This window comes from Brassica napus, chromosome C8 (genome assembly GCF_020379485.1).
Source record: "Brassica napus cultivar Da-Ae chromosome C8, Da-Ae, whole genome shotgun sequence".
Lineage (NCBI taxonomy): Eukaryota > Viridiplantae > Streptophyta > Magnoliopsida > Brassicales > Brassicaceae > Brassica > Brassica napus.
This window is the reverse complement of record NC_063451.1, coordinates 48209025-48233621: the sequence shown is the minus strand read 5'-3', so window position 1 is coordinate 48233621 and position 24597 is coordinate 48209025. Positions and strand designations below refer to the sequence as shown.

The window sequence follows — 24597 nt, the reverse complement described above, 5'->3', positions numbered from 1 at the left end:
ATTTTAATAATTTTCTTAAAGGTGAGAGTTTTATTAATTAGTATTCTCTTAAGTTATATATACATATATAATTTACCCTAAGCAGAAAATTACACGAGAGAACATTCATTTTATTCTTGAGTATTCAACTCTGAAAAAATAATAGAAACTTTATGTAAAAAAGAACATTGTAGTATAGTCCCCACTGGTCTCCCTTCCCCTCAAAACAAACCCCATTAATCTTTTCAGATTTTTTGTACGCTTCCTCCACCCATCTCTCTATATCCTTCTGCTCTCTTATTTGCTTGCTTTTTCTTTAATTTATTCTTCCAAGATCAAATAGTTCCTTCTTTGATTTCATTCGCATACCTAAAAATTTTATATAACCCAAACAAGAAGCGAGATATTATTGAAGAGAAACCACAAGTTCAAAAATGTCTATAGATTTATCATCTGATCGTGTTTGCTATGTCCTCTGCAACTTCTGCACCACAACTTTAGCGGTAATCTCTCTCTCTCTCTCCTATTTCCTTATATCAAAAATGAAAATCTTCAAGCCAGTTCTCTAAAAAAAAATGAAAATCTTTCTAGAAAGAAAAAGTGTTCGATCGGTCTTAATTAGCTCAGAGATAGATCTCATTTTTCTAACAAAAATCAAACAATAAGAATATTATTTTTCTTTTTCTCAAAAAAAAAGAATACTATTTTCTATCAAACTTGATAAATATTTTATGAAGAATTTTGCATCTGGACATGAATCAACCTTATTCCTCTGATTATTGGTGAAGATACATAGGGAAAGTTTCTTGATCTCAGAAAATAAAGAAACCCTAAGTTTTTAATTTTACCTTTTTCTTTTGTGGAGACGACCCGTGATGAGATAAATATACCCAAAGAAGCAAAAGAAGTTCGGTGATTAGACCATATCTTAGTGCTCAAACAAAGTAAACTCAAAGGAAACAGCTCCTGATCAGATTTAGGGTTCTATGTGTCGGTTTGTAGTCTACAACCAAGCATCTTCTTTCCCTAATTTCACAATACTGTGAAGGTTTTATTTTTTGCCCTTTTCAGTGACATATTTTGCTTTGGTGTTTCAGTAAAGCCATAATTTTCTTAAATACTACTCATAATTCCCTAAATTCCAATTGTCATTAATATTTCCTGGACTTATTTTTGGGTGAACCTAATAAGATTGTGTTATTTCATATTTGGTATCTTTTAAAAAAGGAAACAAATATTGTCAAATTATATTATATTTTTAAAATTAAAAGGTAAAAAGAAATAAATAAAAAATAGTAGTAATTACAAAAAAAAAATATTTTTAACGTCGTCATCAAAACATTAAACCCTAAATCCTAATCCCTAAACCCTAAATCCTAAACCCTAAACCCTTGGGTAAACCCTAAACCCTAGGATAAATCTTAAACTTTAGGATAAATCTTAAACTCTAAATCAAAATCACTAAACACTAAAACACTCAACGGTTTAAGGTTTAGGATTTAGGGTTTAGAGTTTTAGGGTTTAGTATTTTTATTTAGAGTTTAGGATTTATCCAAGAGTTTAGGGTTTACCCAAGGATTTAGAGTTTACCCAAGGGTTTAGGTTTACCCAAGGGTTTAGGGTTTAAGATTTAGGATTTAGGGATTAGGGATTAGGATTTAGGGTTTAGTGTTTTGCTGACGACGTTAAATTTTTTTTTTAGTTCTTTTTTCTGTAACTGCTATTTTTTTTTTACTTTTTTATTTTAAAAACATAATATAACTTGATAATATTTTGTTTTCTTTTTTAAAAAATATCGAATTTGAAATAAAGAAATTCTATTGGCCGGTGAACCTAGAGGTTCAGCCTAGGGGTTGAACCCAAGAATAACTCTATTTCCTGTAGAGGGAATTGGTAGATAGACGTTGGTGCCTGCATCCATGTGATACATGCTCAAAAACTTTCACTAAGTTTTCCAGCTTTATATAGTCTGACTTCATATTATCTTTTGAAATATATAACTGTAGTATGTGACACATGTATATGCATATATCATATCAAACTATTAATCATAGATCTTTGATTTAGAAAGCGTGGTCCATGTAAAAAAATGTTTACATCACATCGCCAGCTGAATTTTTTTTTTTTAAACATTTTTTATTCTCAATTTTTTTTTTCTTCAGTGAGTTGAAGCTAATTTGTTATTGTATGTATATTATGGTTTCAAAATTTAATTTAAATTTCACTGTTTTCCAGCTTTGTAGGCTGGCTTAATATTATATGTGCAACATACAAATCATATTGGTCTATGATCTATAAGCTATCACGAAAAAACTGACTAGAGTGTTATCCCAAACATCATAACTTGTATATAATTAAGTTCGCTACTGTGTGAGTTGTCAAAAGTTAAAACATAAGCAATCAGGAGACATTCTTGTAAGTTGATTATTTACAGTTATCCTACATATAAATAAATAGTAGAGCTGTAGCGTGACTCTGATTAGGGACCAAAACGACCACATTTAATCAAAAAATGCTGAAGGTCGTCTTGCACAAAATAGGGGTGGTATTGTAGCGGATAGTACAAAAGATTTGTTCTACCCAGTTCGAGCAACAATTTTTTTGATCTATGCAAAAGCTGCAGACTGTTAAATCATGGCCGATCTTGACCACTTAGGATTGGATATGTACACAAAAATAAAAGAAGATTATAATTTAAGATGGTACCATCACATATTGTGTTAAGGACTTTATGGGCTGTGGTTAAGGTCAAGTCGTTTTCTAACATGACTGTCTTTTCCTTACAAGCTTCATCAACCATTCTTCATATCTTTGCTATCTTTTATCATGTTGCCTTGAGGATTGTGTGTCAGACATATAACTAATCAGAACCCACCATACGCAAAAATACACCCATCTCATATACAAACATATATATAGAGATTCTAAAGTTACTGTTTTACACAATGTTTTTCAATTAATAATAAAATGAAAGTAGAAGCATGCATGACAGTTATCAGTGTTTTGGATCCGAGTAAAAATATGATTGTACTTGATAATTCTTCTAACTTTTTTATGTTCTAAAAATAAAATAAAAACTACTATAGGACTATCTTTAATTTACATGTATATTAAAAAAATTAATTATCTGATTTCATTTCATATAAACACAAACCATTGTTTTAATTAAGAAGGTACTATGTAAATTGTTCCCTATATATAATTGAAGGCACTAGACCACGCAAATATTTTGTTTATTTTGTTTATTTTTTTGTCAGCAAATATTTTGTTTATTTATTTGTGAATAATTACAGAAACTACAAATGAAATATATTCTGAACGTTAAATAATATTAATCTTCAGTTGATTTATTATGCATTTTATTTGACTGATCTATTTGTAAGTCAACAAAAGAAAACCTATAGTTTGCTTTATCCTCGAAATTCTTAGTTGGATATGCATTTGTCAAATCAAATTACTGTTCTATGATTAACCAAAAATGTACTGTTCCATATAGGATGGAATAGTTAACATAAATAATATTTAAAACGTCCTCATTTAAATAGTGCATGCACAATATAATTAAGAAAGTTCTTCCCACCATTACATTAGAGATTTGATTAACCAGCCAATCAAAATATAGGAAACTGGTAAACAAGACAAAAACTTGTCTGCATATATATACTATCACTTAAGAGATCTTACAAACTAATATATGATCAGGTAAGTGTACCATACGCAAGTTTGTTCACACTTGTGACGGTGAGATGTGGCCATTGTACCAATTTGCTCTCTCTCAACATTGGAGTTTCACTTCATCAAAGCTCGCCTCCTCCCATTCATCAAGATCTTCAGGTATCATACATAGAAATATCCTTAAGACTTCAGCATGTTTTTGTTACCATGCATGTAGAGTTCTGGATGATATAGTCTAATTGTAATCGTGAAGCAGCCTAAGCAACACATAACCTCTTCGGTGACAAGGAAAGAATGGGGATCATCTTCCAGGAGCTCCAACCATTTTTCAACCACATTGTCAGAAAATGTCGATCAGGAGGCTCCTAGAATGCCTCCTATTCGTCGTAAGTCGATCTTTCCTGTCACATTTAATGCACAAGCATCACAAGTATATTTAAAATTTGTGTGCATATATATGCAATGAGCCCATAACTATATGTTCATGGCAGCGCCGGAGAAAAGACAACGCGTTCCTTCGGCCTACAACAGATTCATCAAGTAACTTTCTAATACTTTTAATGAAAATTTTCTATCAACTGTTTCGCTACAACTTTTAACAACTCTCTCTTCTTAATTAGAGAGGAAATTCAAAGGATCAAAGCTGGCAATCCAGCGATCAGCCACCGTGAGGCGTTTAGCACAGCTGCTAAAAATGTAAGCTTCCTTCTTTATCATTCTTACACAAATATGTGAACTAGAGAAGCTCCAAACATAATTCTTTATAATAGGACAGATGATGTCAGAAATATGAAGACTATGGAAATGAATAATTGTTTGTATATAAACATAAATCACAACTTTTTATTTTGTACGTATATCACAACTAAAATATTATAACTTTCTTGAATGCAGTGTTTTCTCATAAAAAGCTTAGTAAAATGAATTTATTAACAATTTTCTTTTAATGCTATCTCTTAAATAATACAAAAAATGATTTCCAAACACATGATTCGCTAATATCTTCTATTTAGTATTAGAGATTTCATAAACAAATTATAATGGTTGAGGTGGGAAAACCCTAGGGTTTGTTTCTTTCATGAGCTAGGATTAATTTTTTGAAATATGTGTATATACCAATAAGATAGTGGATCTGCTATGCGCAATTGATGGAGTTTTATTGCAGTACATATTTTTAAAATTGCCTTTTTGTGTGTAGTGGGCACATTTTCCTCACATTCACTTTGGATTAAAGCTGGATGGCAACAAAAAAGGCAAGCAATTAGACCAGACAGTTGCAGGCCACAAGTCTAATGGCTATTTCTAAAGCCTTTACATATATATTGATAATGGCTATTATATATATGTGTGTGTATGCTGATGATGGAAAAGAAGGCTAGGAAGAAGATCAAACATAACCTTACATACATATTATATATTCATGTATGTATGTCCCTTTCTTTTTCTTGTGTGGGCTCCATCTATAACTTCGTTTCTAGCTTACATTCCTCTAATAAGTGAAGCCCATATGTGGTTTTCATATTCGAACCAAATTATTTAAGAAAGAATCTCCTTTGCGAAAATTGTAATATAAATTTCATCTTTCCTCGTTCTGAAAAGGTGTAGCTTTTTGTGTGGTCACGAATTTATATAATGAGTAGTTTTGTAGTACTACTGTGACACACGAGCTTAAAGATGTATGGAATTCGATTGATTCTATTTCAATTAAATATAGGTTATTTTAAAAATAAATAAAAGGATTTTGAGTAAGAAACATAAATATATAAAATGAGTTTGGACTTTAAATATTTGTTTTGAGTATAGATAAATATCTGTATATATACGATGAGCCCATGTATATGTACTTTTTAGAGTGAGTAATAAAAGATAAAATTCCATATGAGGATGTGTATATGGTAACTTTTATGGTGCTGAGGTAATTATGAGAATCACTCATTCCAAAGAAACATTCTTTCCAAAATCCAAAGGCTCCCAATCAATAGTTCAATGGTTGTTTTTAACATCTTTAGAAAAGAGAAACAAAAATTGATGAGAAATTAATTCTCGTGTCTTCTCTTGTCAGCCACAAAACTCGAATCCGGTTGACTATCATGATTGTTGTTAAGTCACATTTTATGTTGCTGATTGGAACACTATATTAGAAGGCAGATGATCACTGCAGGTAGCATTGATAAATGATAAATGGCAAAAAAAAAAAATTGTAGCCGACAAGTTTTGTATGAGAAAAGATGTGATACGACTGCTCTCCATCCCTAAAATAGAACTGTGGAATATAAAGGTAGTATTGATATGCAGTGACCGTTTTCACCATTTCAAAACCATGAAAAAGAACATGTTTTCTTTATCATAAAACATCAATGATTTGACTTTTGTAACGCATGCTCGTTTTATAAAATCTGTGTAGTTAGTATGTGGTCAACATAATAATTCTTGTTAACGTATCGAATTAAAAGAAAAAATATGTACATGAGCTCTTGTAGTTTTTTTCTCTTCTTTTCTTTTAATTCGAGACGTTAACAAGCTCTTGTAGTTATAGTCATCTTTTGCTAAAAGAATGCCACATTGGAAAAAAATGACTCAAGCATCGACCAAACTGCAGTCAGTATATACAGTTTCCACGGTCGACATCAATTTATTATTCAAGCATATACATAATACCTATTAATTATACAGTCCAAAATAAACACGAATTAGATAGAGATTGTAGGTATCTATACAATTCTGATCGATCGCAACGAAGGTTAGAGATGTGGGCCACGCTTTCCAGTAGTAATACAGACACTTACGTACACCTTCCATCGTCTCGTCCATGCACACACATACACACACATTTAAGAAAAATATATATTTGAAAACTTGTGTGTAGTAAGTGATATACAATGAATGAGTTAGCGAGAAAGAAGAGATATTGAATGAAGGGTGTCCAAAAGAAAAACAGAATCTGAAACGTCAAATCATGTTAGTTGGGGGTCTTTGTATGGCTTTGGCTCTTTGTGCTTCTGACGGGTCTTGTCCACTCGCTTTAATGTTTTCTTTTTCTTTCTTCCTTTTTCATTGCATTTTTTCACTGCGTTGTTAGGGTTTTTTGTTTCCTCCTTCCATTAACGATTAATATCTTGTTCTCTTTGTTATAGAGAAATTTATTCTTGTATACTGAATCAGGTACCCTAATTGTAATTATTATTTTTCTTCCATTTCATGCTTTGTAAGAAAAGCCTAACTACACAAGGGATGAATGCCAAGTACTATATATATATATATATATATATTATATTTATATATGGTTAAGAATATAAATTAAAAGTGAATAATTTTAAAAAAACATAGATAGGAAAAAAATAGAAATAAAAAAGTAGACAACCATACTGAAAGGAAAGATTAGTTATAGTTTGATACATGTGTTTTTTTTTTGTTTTTTAAATAATGATCATATACACTATCTTATTATTAATCGAGTTCGTAGGATACCTGACGGGAAAAGTGAGAGTTTTGAAGGGCCACACCGTTTGCTTTATTTCTAGTAGGCCACTTTGGGCCTTTACGACTTCCATTTGCAATGACCCAAAGCAGCCACCCTATTGACTCAAATTGAATAGTCATTTTACCAAATAAAAAGAATATTTTACCTGAATATATTTTTATTATTTATAAAAAATGAAAAAACGATTTCCGTCGAGATTACTAATGACTTTACAAAAGATAAAAAGATACGTTTGTAGTATATAACAAGCAACAGATTTCTTGATTATAAAACTATTTGATAGATCTATCATTGCTATACAAGAATATATCTTAGGGTATGAATGGTGACCAGGGAACGACGAGGAATAATGTATTCCCTGACGTTCCTAAAAAAAATTACCATTCACAAGGAATAATAATTTCCTCTCATTCCCTTTCATTCCCTTTTTTGTAGAGAATTAAAGAACAAAATTATTCCTTGTCAAATTTGATAAGGAATAACCATTCCTTTTCATTCCTGGTATTTTATTCCCGTACATTCCTTTTTTATTCGTTCCTCTTGTTTCCCGGATGGTCACCAGTCGGACCCTTAGTATATATGAGTCCCCACTTATTTGAAACCAACTGAACAAAAGATTGCTTACAGAAAAATTGGTTTCTCGGTTTAGCCGACCGAATCCTTCTGATATTAATTAAAAATGGTCGAATCGCTGGTTTACCGGTTAAGTGAATCAATCCTTCTTCTTCTTTTTTTGGTCAAAGTGAATCAATCCTTCTAAGGTTACGAATGAAAGGGCAGGACAAGTGCAGCACGTGCGGTTCACCCGCAATACATTTACCATTCACGTTTTTCTATTTGCAAAAGCAGTTTAAGCAGAAGATCTGCATGCAGTTCAACATTTTTGTTTTTTTGTGGAAAAAGCGAGAGATCATCATGCAGATCTCATCCGCTAATATTTGGTGGTGTTGATCTGTTTTTTTTTTCTTTTTGATAAAAAATAATTTTATTACAAACACTTAACTTTAAAATATATTTATTTGATTTTATAAATAATATATAATGATTAGCTCAAACTATATAGTATGTTACACTAATACTGTTTGTGTTGTTTTTAAATTATAAGCATGACGTTCAATATCGCCGACAAAACACAACATTTTCAAAGGAAGAAGACATAAATCTTCCTACATAAATATCAAAAAGAGTAAGTAGTTAATATTTTTTATGTTTTAAAATATTTAATATATAGGTAAATGATCGAAATTTTGTAAATCTATTGAGAGAATACAATTTTAAATGAAATCTTAACCGAGAACGTGTATTTATTGAATTGTACGATCAAATAATTTTTATGACTAATTACCGTCAAATATCTTACACCTACTGGTAGAAAGTTTCCTGGTGGTAAATTTAACCAAAATTTCAATATTAGTGTAACCTACTGGTTCTCTTAAGAAAATCTTGATCACCTAAAAAGAAATTAAAAGAAGTATAAATATCTTATAAAACATTTACAGGCATTTCGGCCGATTCTATAACATTTAAGATATTTGTTTAAATGTCTAGGTGTAATTTTTATTGTTTTAATATATGATCTATAGTTTTGAACTGATTTTGTTATTCATAAGTTATAATAAATTATTTGATCGGTTTGATATGTTTCTCTCCTGCATGATCCACTTGATCAGCACTTGTCCCGCTTGATCAGCACTTGTCATGTTTGATCTGTATGATCTGCTTGATCTATCTCGTTTGAACTGGTTTTACCATTGGAAGCCTAAGCTTTATAAAAGTAAGAAAACTACAAAACACGTTATGTAAAATTCCATTTAGTAGACTGTAGAAAGGACAGCCGGCAGATATTTATTTTTGAAAGTGTAGGGAAGGAAAGACAGCAAAAGTAAGCTGAGAGATCACGTGGGGGCGGAGAATAAGGCGTCAGTATATGATTGGACCGACCAGTTTGCATTGTTTCATGTTCCTTCGTATCACCAAACATCAAGACTTCTCCACATGCCGCCAATGACGAGCTCATTACTTTATGTATAGACGACTCCTCTTCCTTTAATTTCTTTTATAGCAAAGAAAAGTGTCAGAATCAAGAAAATTGAGAGAGGAAAAGAGAGGGAGAAAAAGAGTTATGCCATACAACATGAGATCTTCATCATCTTGTGTTAGTGTGTTACTCATCGTGTCACTTATGCTTCTGAGTTTGTCGGCTGATGCGTACAAGAACTACACTGTGGGAGGATCCACGGGATGGTTCGATATCCAGGAGAGACCTTCTGCGAATTATCAGAAATGGGCTGATTCCAAAACCTTTTCTTTGGGTGATTTCCTCAGTAAGTTCACGCCAGATTTCATCTCTGTTCTTTTAGTTTGCAAAGCCATAGTAATCTAATAAAAACCAGCTTTAATTTTGTTATGGTGTGAAAAATTGTTGTGAACAAACTTAAATCAAGCACAAAAAAAGAAAGAATATTTAGAGAGTAAATATGATTGAAATAAATATACGTTTAGAGTTTGTGTATAGATTAGATGAATGATTAATTTCTAATCTTTTAAATCCATATCTATATAATTTCAAAATCCGACATTCATTTTCTTTTTTATGGTATTTTTTTTATCTACTAATCATTTTATTGGTGCACTGAAATTTAATTCAATCAATAATCAACACAAATATTTATATTAAAAAGTTGTGATGTTACTATAGTAAAATGTATTGTTTGAATCGATCCTTTTGTTTTTGGTTTATGTTTAAGATGAAGTCTAAAGTCATAAACGTCTATGTGTTGTTCAATGTAGTTTTCAACACAGATAGCAACCATTCGGTGGTGCAGACATATGATTTCAAAACATACAAAGAATGTAATTACAACAACGGTGAAGACAATAGTACAACAGAGTGGTCGGCTGCAAACCCTTCAGCAACATCTCCAGTTCCGGTCTCAGTTAGTGTTCCTCTTGTTAAAGAAGGTCTCAATTATTTCTTCTCAGGAAACTATGACGGCGAACAATGTAAATTTGGGCAGCATTTCATGATAAATGTAACACATGGTCAAGGCCTACCATCACCAGATAAAGATGATGAAACGGCCCCTGGACCAGGCCAATCCTCTCAATCCGGCGATGATGATGAAGTTGCTCCAGATACTATAGTTCCCGCCAATTTTGACCATCCCAAAGATATTGAGAGTGATGATGATGATAGTTTGGTTAAGGGCAGTAAAAGTTCTTCTTCCGTTACAAAATATAATTTGTTATGTTTGGTTTTAATGGGGTTCCTAGCATCATTCTTTTAAAAAATTCTTCTTGTGTGTGTATAATAATCATTTTTTTTCATTTGGAGATATCATAATAATTATCTTAGCTTATAATTATAATAATAATAATTGCGAAATTATATACATAAAATATGTGTGTTCTTGAGGTATAATAATAAGTATCCTAGTAAAAAACGAAACCAATAGAACGATTTGAGTTAGTTTTTTTACAAGTTAGCTAATAACTTTGGTAATTGTATTATTACTGGTGGTATCAGTGGATGATAATTAAGAAGCATGTCATTGATAGATAGATTATGATGAGACTGCGTTGGAGGTCCTCCATAAAAAAACATGGTGATGTTTCCTCATGACGTAACTCTCAACGTCAATATAGAGTGGAACTGCAATATATAATATTAAGTTGGAGGATAATTGAACAATAACTGAAGGGAGAAGGCATCTCTAAACATATTATATCGAGTTGGATGGTCATATACTTGAAGATTATGTTACTCTAATGATGAAGAGGATACATCCACCCGAAAGTCAAACACAACCACTTACTTACAGCTAGCAAACAAATTTGAAGTAAAGTTTGTTTTAATGCACGTAAGACGGTAAGAGGGTTGGGTTCTACACTATTTTACTACAAATGCATCACTTAACTTGATTTACTTAGCTAATAATACATGGTGTGTTAAATTTTATCTCTACCTCGTCTCTTTCCGTCTCAAACACTCGTGTCGTCTCTACCTTTATGGCTTTATATCTTAGATTTTTAGTCAAAGCAGGAGTTTAGACTTTGCTTTCATGATTAATTGCTTTATGGCTTTTCTAATGACATTCTTGCTGGACAAACTACAAAACCGTTGTTCGTGTCTCTTTAATAGCCGTTCAAATAATTGACAGATACTAACAAAGCATCACATTCCTTTCAAAGTACCTGGCAACAGCTACAAAGAAAGTAGAATCAATTTTAGGATAAGAAAGTTATTGCCTTGTCTGGCCCTGGCACATGGGTTTACAATAATATATCACATAATACACCCATTTCCCATAAGAATACCAAAAAAAATAAAAAAAAATAGAAAGATTAAATAAATAATAATATATGTCTCCGTTGAAGCAAAATGAAAAACAAAAAAGAAGAAATATACAAAGGTGGTGGTTGCAAGAAGGTAGCAGCAGGTACAGTTTTACAAAGGAACCAAAGGACCAATGTTTACGATGTAGCAGTGTCCCAAGTTGTTGCTTCTGTCTTGGAACTCCACTCTGTTCTTCCTCTCACCACTTCAGCTCCATCCTGGAGACGAAGCAAATGCTGACACTCCACTTCCCCGGCTGTCCCGAGGTTACCGACATCACATCCAGAGACCGCGGTGAGAGACTGAAGCACACTGTCTCTCCCGCACTCCCTGCGATACTCCAGAGTCATGCTTTTCAGCTTCTGACTCTCCAGCATCCCTGCTGGAGCACTCTCCAGTATCCACCCGATGTACTTTACATTGTTAACATGCTGGTTAACATCCAAGTCACTCCACCTCGGCTGAATAAAAAAGTTTCATTACCAATCCATAAGAACCAACCTCGAGAGTTTTGACAAGCTTGTTGTTGAAAGGTAGGGTACTTACAGTGAGACCCGAACGAACATAGTCAGCAGTCTTGTCATCAAGTTTGGTTAACTTTCTGCTGTCTTCGGCAATGACAGGATCAGAGTTCACAAAATAAGGCTCTATTTCCCCTCGAACCTCTTCAGGAATCTTTGACAATCTCCTTGTGAGTTTATTCATCATCACCCACAAACTGCAAAAAGAAGAAAATTGCCATACATATATAAAGTCTCTATTATCAAACTAATGGCAGAGCAAACAATACAAACAGAGAGCAAAATGATAATAGCTGGAGTCAGTAAACCAAAACATAAGAACTCTGACCTTGATGCTCGCGTTACAATTTCTCCAGTATTGCAATCCCGAACCAGCCAATCACGACGCATACCATTCTTTCCAGACTGACTAACCCATGTATCCACTTCCACAACATCTCCCCTGTTAGTCAGATATTTGAATAAGTAATGATCTATGCACACTGTAATATGCAAGCACATCATGTAATCTAAGGGTGCAAAATGTCCTAGTCACATGAGCAAGTGAGAGCATGAACTTGCATACTCAAGTTTATGCAAGATAATTTGGATAACTCACAACGAGAACCAGGGATTCTCAGAGACAGTAGCATAATGATTTTAAGTTAAGTGGTAAGACTGACAATGGCTTACCAAGTAGGATATTTATCAACGACAACCTGCATACGAGCAACGACCCATATCAAGTTCTTCTTAAACATCTCGGGAGTAGAACCAAACCCATTTTCCAGCAGTCCGGCAGACTTCACATGGTTTAGGGCCGTTTCCTGTCATTAGCATAAGAGCTTGTCATGAGCATATATATCTATTGACAAGTGTGATAACAATCAAAGTAGTACCTACCTGTAAATGATTCATAACAGTTTCTATAGACGCAGAGCGATCAGCACCTATCTCATAAGACCTAATGGAGAAATTCTGACGAAAGACAAGACCATCCTGAACGATTCTCCCTAAACCGAAAGGATCCATAATCATATCAGAACGCCTGGGTTTCCAGTCAAGCATCATCCACTGTTTCTCAGCCGCCAAGAAAATCGTTGTTATGGCAGCGAGAAGCATGCTCCAGTCAGGCAGCTGGTTGATAAACGTCCTCGGTGCGGGTGCGGGCTGCGAAGTCTCGTTGTCAGACTTTGATATCTCTACAGAACCAGGCAAGTTAGCTTTCTTCCCGTTGATCTTGGGTGGAGCCTGAGCGTTTGGTTTAACCTTCATCCTCCCAGAGCTTGGCGTTGAGTTAAGTCCAGCGAAGTTCGTGGACGCAACTCTGTTCCCCTTCCCATTAGTATCAAGAGAGGAGGAAGATGGAACATGAAAAAACGAGGACGTAGCGGAAGTAGCCACCATGACGAGGAAGATGAGCTTTCAAAGACACTAAACACCACACAAAAAAAAAAAAACAATAAAGAGGACCAAGTTAATCGAACACACAAAAAGAGAGTGGCATACTTCAAAAGCTAACACCTTTAACAATTAGAAAGATGGATAAGCTCACCAAGTAATCAACGCAAGTAAAGGAACAATTTTTATGTGTAAGAATGATCAAGTTTCAACCATTGAGCTATAAACAATCCAAACCACATCTGCAGGTTCACAATACTCTCAGCTGACACTCGAAATCGACAATTTTCAATTAGAGATATTGGGGAAAAAATCCAGATCTGAAATCAAAACAACGAAGAATCTATAAAATCAGATCGTGGAGGCTCGATTCGAATACACATTATTTCGATAGAGCGATTGAATCGAAAGCAAACAGATAACGAAATTCAAACGAGATTTAAGGAAGAGAGATCCTACGAATTGTACAATGAAGGTTACGCCAATCTCTTCGGAGTCTCCCCAAACCCTAAAATTCTCCTTTGTGTGTGTGTGTGTGTGTGTGTGTGCGGTGCCTCTCTCGATCTCCCTTTCGTTTTGTTTAAATTTGTCTCTCTGTATTTTCTTTCTCAGTTTTATTTATTTTTTTAATTCAGGTCTCTTTTTTTTTTTGGCAATTCTCAATAATACTTTTTGGGTGGAAATATCAATCTATATATAGAAAAATGTTTATCTCCCTCGTGCATACTCTAAACTCTCATGCATATATATAAGTACAAATATAATTAATTCATACATTTTTTGAAGTTCATGAACACATATCAATATTTACAATAATTAAAATATTTTTTAAATTCTAAATAATTTTATGCTTTAGATTTATTAAATGGTAAATTAAAATTTATTTTAAATAATTTTAAAATGAGAATTCCGATTTGCTTTGGTATCTTGATTATATATTAAGTTCTAGAAACATAAAAATTTAAAAGAAAATTATATATATTAAGAAAATATATAATTTTAATAATAATAAAATATAATATATCTCCCTCGTTAAAGTATATAGTGTTATGCTTTGGTATTCACATTATATACAAATATATATTTTCATATAAGAAAATATAGATATAAAGAAACTATTTTATTACTTCAAAATTATATTTTATGTTATTTATAAATATTTTTTAAATGGAATATTACTATTTTTTGAACTTTCCTTTTTAATGAAATCATAATATATATATACATATATTTTCGTTTCTAAATTTGCTTTTAAAACTTTTTAAATATTTACTTTTTATTATATATGTTATTTGGAAAATTAATTCATTAAGGATATTAGTATAATCAACCATCATGAGATGAGAGTTAACGTGAGCGCGACACATAGGAAACTGATTTCTCAAATAATATTATAGAGATATAAAACCACATTTTGGTTTTTATTTATTTATTTATTTACCATTTTACCCTTTTCTTGTAACAAGATTGTTAACATGATTAGGCATATTTATCCATTCGCATTTTGGTATCTTAATTTTTTTCATGCTGATTGTGGCACGCTATGACTTGATTGATTGTTAATTTCGTGTAGGTTTCCATACTTTGGATTTGATTTATCGCATTTGAGTATTTGCTAATCAAACTAACCAATCACTCACTATGATATATTCATAGAGAAAAAGACGGGTATCAGATTCTTGTTAGCAGAGAATGGTCACTTTTGGCACCGACGAATTGTAATAAATCATCAAGTGGGCACAAGAGACATCAACACGGTGTACTACTACATCATGTGCATTATCTTCTCTCTTTCTTACTTGCATTTTTTTAAAAACATCGAAGGAACAACATTTTAAAAACTTGAAATATATACCTTTTATCTGCAATTAAATTCTTTTGGAATCCATTGAATTCGTAAATTCAATAGCACAACCCTCTAAAATTTATTTTATAAGTTTGAAATTCTTCTAGAAACAAAAAAAAAAATACTAGAGATAAAAGTGGGCCTGCAATGAAAGTTTAATGACTGAATGGGCAGTTTAGGCCCAACAACTAACTGAAAGTTTAATGACCGTATGGGTACAAGTTTAATGACCGAATGGGTACAAGTTTAGGCCCAACAAGAAACTGAGAGTTTAATAACTGGGTGAAAGTTTAGGCCTAACAACCAACTGAAAGTTTGTGCTCAATAATAGTAAATATGAGATGGGGTTAGTGAATGCAAGAAGTGATAGCAGATCCTGAAGTGGAAACTTCAGAGGATATTTTGACAAAGCATTTCAAGAGGCAGGACTTGGACAAAGTGTTGGACTCGTTGCGAGAGATTGGTGAGCCGGGAAAGAGTGAGGCAGATAGAGTCCTCTGCTTTCAGGAAACTCAAGAACGAGAAGAGAAACAACCATTTGCAGCAATACTTAGTTGCATAATCAAAGTATTTTGTGCATAGAACCCGAGTATACTTCGTTATACAAGCAGTAATTGTTTTCTTAGCATTTACTATTTTTGTGGCGACCAGATGCAACTTTGATTTACAAAGCAGGTGAGAACTTATCTGCATTAATATTAAAGTCACATTTTCCTAAAGACAAAGAACTAAAAACGAACAACTTGTTTTCACTTTTTAAAAGTGTTTGGTAATAATCATCTCTTTCTTCTATCTCTCAGAGTGTTCTTCTTTCACATCTTTCAGTATTAATGACATCGTGTAATACGAGCAATGGTCTTAGTCACTATCATTGTTTCATAATAGGATAAAAAGGATAGTAATTTTCATTTTTTTCTATGTTCAGGTGTTGCCTCAGGAATTTTAGATTATGGCAGTAGCTACACATTGTTTCTCTTCACCCTGTCTCTGGAATCACAAGTGATGATGGTAGTGGCTAAATATTGAGGTAGTATAAACACGAGTATAAAAAATAAACTATTCATTCACATAATCAATATATAACAATTAAATAAATATTTGTTTCAAATGGTGTTTTGTTCTTTTAAGTTTCTTTGTTTTTTTTTAGTTTAATTGACGTTTGTTCAAAACAAAGAGCCAACTACGAGATTAATTGGCCGACTGATAATTCAGAGATTAATTGTAATATTGATATTATTCAGCGCTTCGGCCGACCTGATGATATTGATGCAACTTTTCATGTGAAGTACAAAGATATACATTTTTACTCGAAATAGAAAAAACATGGTGATCACTACAAAAAAATAAAATAAAGAAAGAATAAGTAGCTGCATTTTGTCACCTTTCACAAAATTGTGGCTCTTGTATTTTGCTGTTCGTGTTGGACAACATATGGCGTAGTTTTTTTTTTTGTTTCGTGCAACTATTATACATTTACTTCTTATATCTTTTCATTTTGCCAAAACACTTAATCGCAACATATTAGTCATTAATTATTCAACTACAGTGATAACTAGCTATATTTTTTTAATTTATGCTGTGCATTAACACTAATAACCACAGTCATTGTTATGTTTTGGTCCACGTCAAGTTTGTGTTTCTCAACACTCGGACTTTGTTACTTAGCTACGATTAAATATCTCTCTTGTAACGTACTGACTATCGTCATGAGTGTAGGGTTATACAAGTTCCTTTCATGCAATATTTAGATTAGAACTATAGAAAGAAAAAGAGATTAAAGGTGGTGGAGGCAGTGAGACCCACGTGACGTGGGTGATGCGTTGGCTAAGAGCATGTTTATTGCAATAACCCCTAAGTGGGTTCTTAGATAATATTTTAATATTAAAATTTAGATAAGGGATTATGTTAAGAAACAATTAAAATTAGTCATCCATTGGTGGTTTCTTAAGTTAAGGGTTCTTAAAAAAAATTTATTAAATATACACACAATGTGATCGTGATACATACATAATCTCGTGATACAATATTCCACATACACACAATGTGACTATGAAACAATAATACAATGTGTGTCTCTGGTGACTATGAAACAATAATACAACACATGACTATGAAACAATAATACAATGTGTGTCTCTCGTGATACAAAAATATAACACACACATAGTCGTCACACACATAATCGACACATATAAGACATATGTAGACCTTCTACGACTACAATGGAAACATTATATGAATATGAAAGAGCATCAATATATTGAAGTCATGGTCATCAGGATGACAGCTGCATCCAATCAAAAGAATGAAACATATAGAAGAACTCAAAATTAGACTATCATTGAATTTACCTACACCATGCTAGTAACTACAGCTAAAGATACAACTCCATTCAATTACAGCTAACTCAGTATAAGTTAAAGGAGTGAAAACTCACAGAATAATCGGAACAGAAGACTGCAGACAGTAGATGGAGTGCTTCAAACTTCAGGGCATTGTGCAAGACCGCAAACTGCCGTGCAACAGCAGCAACCTGAACAACATGAAATTTTAACTCCAACTTAAGCACGGAAGCTTTGGTAATCATTGCAAAAAAAGAAAAGAAAATAGTCAAGTAAGTGGACTCACCACCAAAGACAATTCAAAGAAACGTTCAATATTCATGCTCTCGCTGGAAAGCTTGCTAACCAATAGCTGCAGAATCTTTATAGCAACCTCCATAGCATGTGAGCCTGAATAACATTCAACACATTAGTTAAAACTATTCTCAAATCCATCTAGCCTCAGCACACGGCACACTTTCTTTGACACCGGTTATATATAACCAACCCCCCATCAGGAACTTCTTACTAAAAACAAAGAGCATTCACTACTATCTAATGTGCATTATATAAACCGTGAAACAATCCAAAGCAAAGGAAAAAAGAAGTTACCATCAGGTAGATCAGACATCTGGGGAGCTATCACTCTCAAGCCTCCAGAGTTTATCAAAGCCATGACACCAACTTCACAAGCCGTGGACACCAAATACAAAAGCTTGTAGCGTTCTTAGAGAATGTTAGTCGCTGGTCTAAAATTTCCAAAATCCAAAGTCTTAAACTTTAAAGAAGCCACACTATGCAAAAGCTAGAAAGACGCATAAGCTATCACATGTTAAAGAATGAGGCGATCTAACATACCTTTCGACATGATTTCGAGAATAAGGGGAATCTGGGAGACCATCTCAACTGAAGAAGTTATTTCAGGGACACGGCAGAACGCAGCAAGAACTGTAACAGGCAGCCGCAGATACACACCATGATTCTCACCTCCATCGCCACTACCTGCAATCAAAAACACTCAAACAATCAAACTTCAGAGAGCAACAAACGCTTTCTATAGAGCTACAGATTACTCTTTCTACAAATTCTCGACTTACTTTCAAAAGCTTAAGGCAATCATCAAGAGACGGAGATTGTTCGTCCTGCGGTTCCGCCATATGAGAGGAGAGAAACGTCGAGAAAGAAAGAAGCAACACGACACCGCTATTCTCTCCAATTATTTTGCGACACGTGGCTCATAAGAACCGTGCCTTCACGACCTTAATTAAGAGACGCCTCTTCGGTTAATAGCTATTTTTCTTTTATTTTTAAACCTAATTAACCTAAGATCCTATGCTAAGAAACACCAATAAACATGCTCTAACTTGCTTCCTTAAATTCCAAATCCAAATATGAACCATTACTTTTCTATTAAAACGTCGTTTACGCTAATTGTCGTTTATACACTCATTTCACATATTTTCTTCAAAAAATATACTCATTTCACATAGAACACAAATATTCACGAGGCCTATAACCCTTCTATTTGTCTACCATTCGTTATAGGGATGGAACATCACATAATTGAAAATTTTAAAATTTTAATTTCATTTTCTTTTCTGTAATTCTAGCAGATTAGTCAATGAGTTAATTTAATCTATGCAAAGCAAATGAAGATATGCAAATGTTGAATCTAATCTTTTGTAAAGTGAAAGAAACATGAAAACCGATATATACTCTTTCCGTTTTAAAATGTTACATATTTTAAAATTTTCACAGATTTTAATAAAACACACTAAATTTGCATAATTTTTTTTGATTATTTTTTACTTATAATTTTAAACTAATAAAAATCTAATAAGTACAATTAAGTTTTTAAAAATTTGCAATTAGTTAATAAAACATGCATTTAAAATGTAAAAATTAAATTTTTCTGAAACAATTTTTTTTTAAAAAAATACGTAACTTTATGAAATGGATCGAGTATATGTTTATTTACTATTCATCACCTCATTTTCAAAAAAATATTTTCACACTAAAACACGGTAAATAAAAAAAACATAATCCGATTCCAAGATTAGATAATTCTGCTTAACATCCGCGAAAACTCGCGAACCTTATCCATAATCAGTTTTTTTTTTTTAATCCCTGACCGACTCCAACTCATTATCACAAAAACCAACCGTCAGATCTAAAAAACTTTTCAAATCCAAATCGAACGGTCCAGATCTCCTAACGAAAGAAACAAACAGCCATCTCTTCTCCTCCAGAAGAAAACTCTTTCCTTTTTTCATTTTTCCTTATAAATTTTCTCGTGCAAGAGAGAAAAAAAAAACAAAAGCCCTGCTGGCGATTAAAGATTGCTGAGAGGACACGTTGTCTCCGTGAGAAAGAGAGAGAGTTGCTTTTCCTCTTCTTGAGTCTCTTCTCGTTCTAAATTTGATTACTTTTCTTCTAATGGCGGAAGCAGCAATTAGCAGAACGAATCTGATCTTCAGAGGAGCTTGCGTGACTCACCACCACCATGCAGATGATTACTCTGTCTCATCATCACCTGTGAGTTTCGGTCTGAGAAAGAGCTTCTCTTCTCTCAAGCTGAAGCCTCCGAGACAGATCGATACTCAATTCCAGACCTTCACAAGGAGCTCCCGAGCATCATCCATCACAGCTCAGGTAATTATCCGCACATGCGAGATCTAATTCAGATGAAATCGACACTAAAGATTATTCCTTTTTAGGGTTTGACTTGTGATTTAGCCATTTAGGGTTTTCGAATTGGTTTCTTGGATCTGTTAAAAAAAGTTATTAACTTTTATGTATGCAGACGACGCTGAGGATCGGGACGCCTCAGAAATGGTGGGAGAAGGGTCTGAAAGAGAACATGAGAGAGATCTCTTCAGCTCAGGAGCTTGTTGACTCTCTAACCAACGCTGGTGATAAGCTCGTTGTGGTTGACTTCTTCTCTCCTGGCTGCGGTGGATGCAAGGCTCTTCATCCTAAGGTATGATAATAAAGATTCACTTTTTTGGATGCTAGAAAAAAGATCAAATTTTTATAATCGTTATGAATGTTGCAGATATGTCAGTTGGCAGAGCAGAACCCTGATGTGCAGTTTCTTCAGGTGAACTACGAGGAGCACAAGTCCATGTGTTACAGTCTCGGTGTCCACGTCCTCCCTTTCTTTCGATTCTACCGTGGCGCTCACGGTCGTGTCTGCAGCTTCAGCTGCACAAATGCTACGGTAACGTTTCTCATCATCTCCACATTAACTCGAGAGATCATCATTCAGTTATAATAATCATCTATTTTTTGTTTGTTATGTTCAGATCAAGAAGTTCAGAGATGCATTGGCGAAGCATAGTCCAGATAGGTGCAGCCTCGGACCGACCAAAGGGCTTGAAGAGAAGGAGCTTGTGGCGCTTGCGGCCAACAAAGAACTCAACTTTAGTTACACACCGAGGGCTGTACCAGTTGAGGAAGAAGAAGCTCCCGTCCCCGCTTCAAAACCAGGTCTTGCTGTTCCTCATCCATCGATGAGCGCCAATGATGAGAAGACATTGGTCTCCGCAGGGAGATGATATGGTTCTCTGTGAGCGAATAAACATTTCTCTGTACAGTTTGGTAGTACTAGCAACTGGATATATATGTTGCAGTACCTAAAAGTTGTAAGTTCTTGGAGCAGCCGGTTTAATGGGGGTTTAGTTTTTTTTCGGGTTCCCCTGAGCAAAACCGGTTTCATGTGGTTTTCCTAGAGCAAGACCAGTTCCTATGGTTCTCGAGTTTTGCTCAGTTCTTATGGGATTGAGAGTGGAAGGTCGTGTGCACACAATGGAAGCTTTCTGCTTCAATCTGCTTCAGTAGGATGCTTTGTTTCTTTGGCTTGTTTTTTTTTTTTTAACTGCTTTAAGGTATTTCTATGCAAGTAAAAACATCCAGTGAAAATTATGTTGCAAATATCACTCAATGGATTTGGTATTTTATATAATGTTTTAAAGGTCGTTTATGAAGCTATTAAAGTTTTCAAATGGTGGTGTGTGACTTGTTATCTCTTTCATATGATGGGTTAATTTACATTCGTTAGTTTAGCATTCTTTTGTCTAATTTATTATTGCGTGTGTTTACTTGTTAAAGAGTTCTTTGGCTTATGTCAAAAGAAGTTGCGAGTGTTTCTAAACGTTTGCAAACGTTGAAAAGATTTTGCAATCTGGGAGATGAAATTGAATCGGCAGAGAAGGTTCGGGTGATATTGCAACTTTGATATGATGGAGACTTCTTTGACATAAGAACCGAATAAGCACCCGAGTCATAATACAAAAAGAGATCTTTGTAAGCGACAACATTTTAGAAAAAAAACTTAGCAGTAGAAAAACTATAGGATTCGAAAAGGTAACAAAAGTTGAAATCCTATTGAAACACTCCAAGTCTGATCATTCTAGCATCTGATCAGTAGATACTTTGCCACCAGCTTTCTGGCTTTTCTTCTTGTTGCCTGCTTACAAGGAACATATTTGTATCAAGTAAACAATAGGCATTGAGATCAAATGAGATATAAGAGAGCCTGCAAACTCAATGTTTACCTTTATTCTTTAGTTTATTGAGCTTTATTGTCTTCTTCACGCTAAATTTTCTTGCAGGTTTCTCGGAGTCTTCTGATGCAACTATGAGACGAGATCAGAAAAGCAAGTTTTAGTCAAGCAATAATGAAAAAATAAAAGAAGTTGCAATATCAAAGAAAATGCAAACAAAGCCTTGACAACTAAGCCCAACTCAAAAACACTATTTTAGCGTGATTTTGACACAAAAACCTTCTCCATCCCAACACTAAAAATTACACCGTTTTAGTGCAACACTATAATTTTAGACCAAATTTGATGCAACAGTATTCATCCCACTAAAACAATATTCACTTATTTTATTAATAAAATAGACAATTAAATAAATAATAAATAAAAATATAAATACATATAATATTATAAAAAAGTTTTTAACTTGAATTTTAGTGTTATGGTTGGAGAGAACTTTTTTTTAGTGCTGAAATTAAACTAAAATAGTGTGATTTTGACACTAAAATAGTGTTATGGGTAGGAGATGCTCTAAGCAAGGAAGTTTCAGATTTCAAGTTCAAACTGCTTGCAATCTCTAAAAAAATTTTTGAAGTCAAAGAGATCAATTAGAGACAAGTCAAAAACAAAAAGGTCAGTAAATTTAACCTTCAGCAGAAGCCATCTCTACGTCCTCCATAGTAACAAGACCCTTCTCCACCATCTCTTTCTGCTCCTGTTACCAACCAACGACAATTATTATTAGTAACACTTTCTACTCAATTTTGAAAAAAACTAACTAAGTGGCAATAAGGCTTTGTTAGATTCTTACTCTGCGCCATTTGCGAAGGAGTTTTTTCTGACGTTTACCGGAGACGGCGACAACGGGAGCTCTGGTCTTCAGTTTATTAGTGAGTGGATCGCCGTGGATTGCTCGCTTCCTATCCGCCTTCGCCTCTCTCTTCTTCTTCGCTATCTCATTGTATTTCGCCATTGATGATTCTTACCCAAACAGAAAAACCTTCTCGCCTCCCACTTGAAAACTCTTAATAGAAGTTCTCTTCCTAATAAAACCCTAAATCCACTACTCTATTTGGGCCTTTGCCTTGTCTCTTATTTGGGCCTTTTCTAAAAATCTTTTATTGTTGAACCAAGCCCACATGTTTCGAAACTCATTGGGTTATTCTAAGACTGCCGCTAGCAGGCCCCTTGCTCAAAGGTTAATCCATGTAATTTGTATGTACACTAAAATTGTAAATAAAAACAGTTTTTACGAGCTAAAAAAAGGGGTGATTTTACCCAATATTCATAAGAGTTCAAAAAATTAAGAATATAGCCATTGAATAGTTGATGTGACAAATAGATCCAAACCTGGACATTTTTCTTCTTCTACTCTCGTGCGCGTGAGTATATGCGCGTCACATTGTGTGGCAAACATGACTGAAATATACTATATTATAAATCATATAATATAGTTGAGCACTTATACAAATACACATGGTGAAAAGAGAAACATGTTACCAACGTTAACAAAAACACCACACCAGCAATAATATTCTAGACTATACAATCTATAGGTTAGTCGAAGCAGAAACACACCAGAGTATCTACCAAATTTCTTATGCTACCAATCATAATAGAATGAAACAAAAAAAAAAATACAATTTAGTTTATTTTCTTAGATCATTTTGTAACTGATAGCAGTAAAAGTGAATGTATAAAAAAAAAAGCGGCTGGTGAAGAGATGTTGTTGTTGCTACGTAAAGTAAAAGAGAAGAATATGTGGTGGGAGGAGGAAAATAACCTACTGGAGGTGGAAGAGATGACAATTGGTGACAATGGTCGAAGAGAAGATGGCGGCGGCGACAAAACAATCAGTAATAGTGATGGTGACAATAATATGATCGATGTGAATGACGAAGAAAAACAAAAAAGACAAGAAAAAATGTGCGAGTTAGATATGATGTTGCACAATTTGGGATATAGAATAACTTCAGGCGGGACAGAAGGTTAGCCGATACTATACTATAAAAGTATGTATTATAGTATCTACTAACGTAAACAAAATATCCTACCTACTTAATTCACTGGGGTACGTAAATGACGCCTGAAGAAACACAAGAAACTACTTCGAACCGTGAGAGGATCACAATTGTGGAATTTAGTATAACAGACCCACATATACGCTAGTTGTTGCGTAAGCAGTTGAAAGTCATTCTATACTATCAAAGATAATAGTATATAAATGACACAGCTGGTATATAATACAAGAACATATAAATAGTGAACAAGAAGATAGTACATAAAATGTTGATATAAATAACCAACTGACGGGACACAACTGGTGTACAAATATGACTGAAAAAATATGGGATCCCATTAGCATAATTTGTCTTTAGCTGCGACTCAGCCAACTGCTCATGCTGAGCATCTGAAAGAGCTAATTTTATGATCTCTATCCATCCTAAATTGAAGTAATTGTTGATTATTTTTCGCCCGCCTGGTTGGTTCGTAACTAGCCAACTGCCCATGCTGAGC

General features: G+C 33.8%; 5 protein-coding genes across 9 annotated transcripts; 3 read left to right on the top strand and 2 right to left on the bottom strand.

Annotated features, from left to right (window-relative positions):
* Window positions 1-246: 246 nt before the first annotated feature.
* On the top strand, window positions 247-5246 carry LOC106377031 (putative axial regulator YABBY 2). Of its 2 annotated transcripts, none has more exons than XM_013817183.3 (6): window positions 247-482; window positions 3682-3813; window positions 3911-4040; window positions 4146-4194; window positions 4275-4350; window positions 4853-5246. In XM_013817183.3, exons 1-6 carry the CDS (start codon window positions 414-416, stop codon window positions 4958-4960), a joined length of 564 nt encoding a protein of 187 aa, XP_013672637.1. In that variant the 5' UTR covers window positions 247-413; the 3' UTR covers window positions 4961-5246. The 2 variants fall into 2 exon arrangements, with proteins under 2 accessions (XP_013672637.1, XP_013672636.1); XM_013817182.3 differs by having other exon boundaries at window positions 3908-4040.
* Window positions 5247-9012: 3766 nt separating this feature from the next.
* On the top strand, window positions 9013-10462 carry LOC106374922 (cucumber peeling cupredoxin). Its single transcript, XM_013814844.3, has 2 exons — window positions 9013-9459; window positions 9926-10462. The coding sequence occupies exons 1-2, from the start codon at window positions 9258-9260 to the stop codon at window positions 10420-10422; spliced, it is 699 nt and encodes a 232-aa protein (XP_013670298.1). The 5' UTR covers window positions 9013-9257; the 3' UTR covers window positions 10423-10462.
* Window positions 10463-11346: 884 nt separating this feature from the next.
* Window positions 11347-14086, bottom strand: LOC106377030 (palmitoyl-acyl carrier protein thioesterase, chloroplastic). 4 transcript variants are annotated; one of them, XM_013817180.3, is made up of 7 exons: window positions 13832-14086; window positions 13527-13614; window positions 12875-13405; window positions 12665-12798; window positions 12321-12434; window positions 12018-12189; window positions 11347-11932 (listed from the first exon to the last, which is right to left on the bottom strand). In XM_013817180.3, the coding sequence occupies exons 3-7, from the start codon at window positions 13376-13378 to the stop codon at window positions 11609-11611; spliced, it is 1248 nt and encodes a 415-aa protein (XP_013672634.1). In that variant the 5' UTR covers window positions 13379-13405; window positions 13527-13614; window positions 13832-14086; the 3' UTR covers window positions 11347-11608. The 4 variants fall into 4 exon arrangements, with proteins under 4 accessions (XP_013672634.1, XP_013672632.1, XP_013672633.1 ...); XM_013817178.3 differs by having other exon boundaries at window positions 13527-13692; window positions 13832-14048; XM_013817179.3 differs by having other exon boundaries at window positions 13527-13637; window positions 13832-14034.
* Window positions 14087-19734: 5648 nt separating this feature from the next.
* LOC106377028 (thioredoxin-like 1-1, chloroplastic) lies at window positions 19735-21529 on the top strand. The gene is made up of 4 exons (XM_013817176.3): window positions 19735-20191; window positions 20343-20519; window positions 20595-20759; window positions 20845-21529. The coding sequence occupies exons 1-4, from the start codon at window positions 19976-19978 to the stop codon at window positions 21094-21096; spliced, it is 810 nt and encodes a 269-aa protein (XP_013672630.1). The 5' UTR covers window positions 19735-19975; the 3' UTR covers window positions 21097-21529.
* A 249-nt stretch (window positions 21530-21778) lies between these two features.
* Window positions 21779-23124, bottom strand: LOC106377029. The gene is made up of 4 exons (XM_013817177.3): window positions 22892-23124; window positions 22729-22795; window positions 22096-22176; window positions 21779-22007 (listed from the first exon to the last, which is right to left on the bottom strand). The coding sequence occupies exons 1-4, from the start codon at window positions 23051-23053 to the stop codon at window positions 21946-21948; spliced, it is 372 nt and encodes a 123-aa protein (XP_013672631.1). The 5' UTR covers window positions 23054-23124; the 3' UTR covers window positions 21779-21945.
* Between the last annotated feature and the right edge of the window lie 1473 nt (window positions 23125-24597).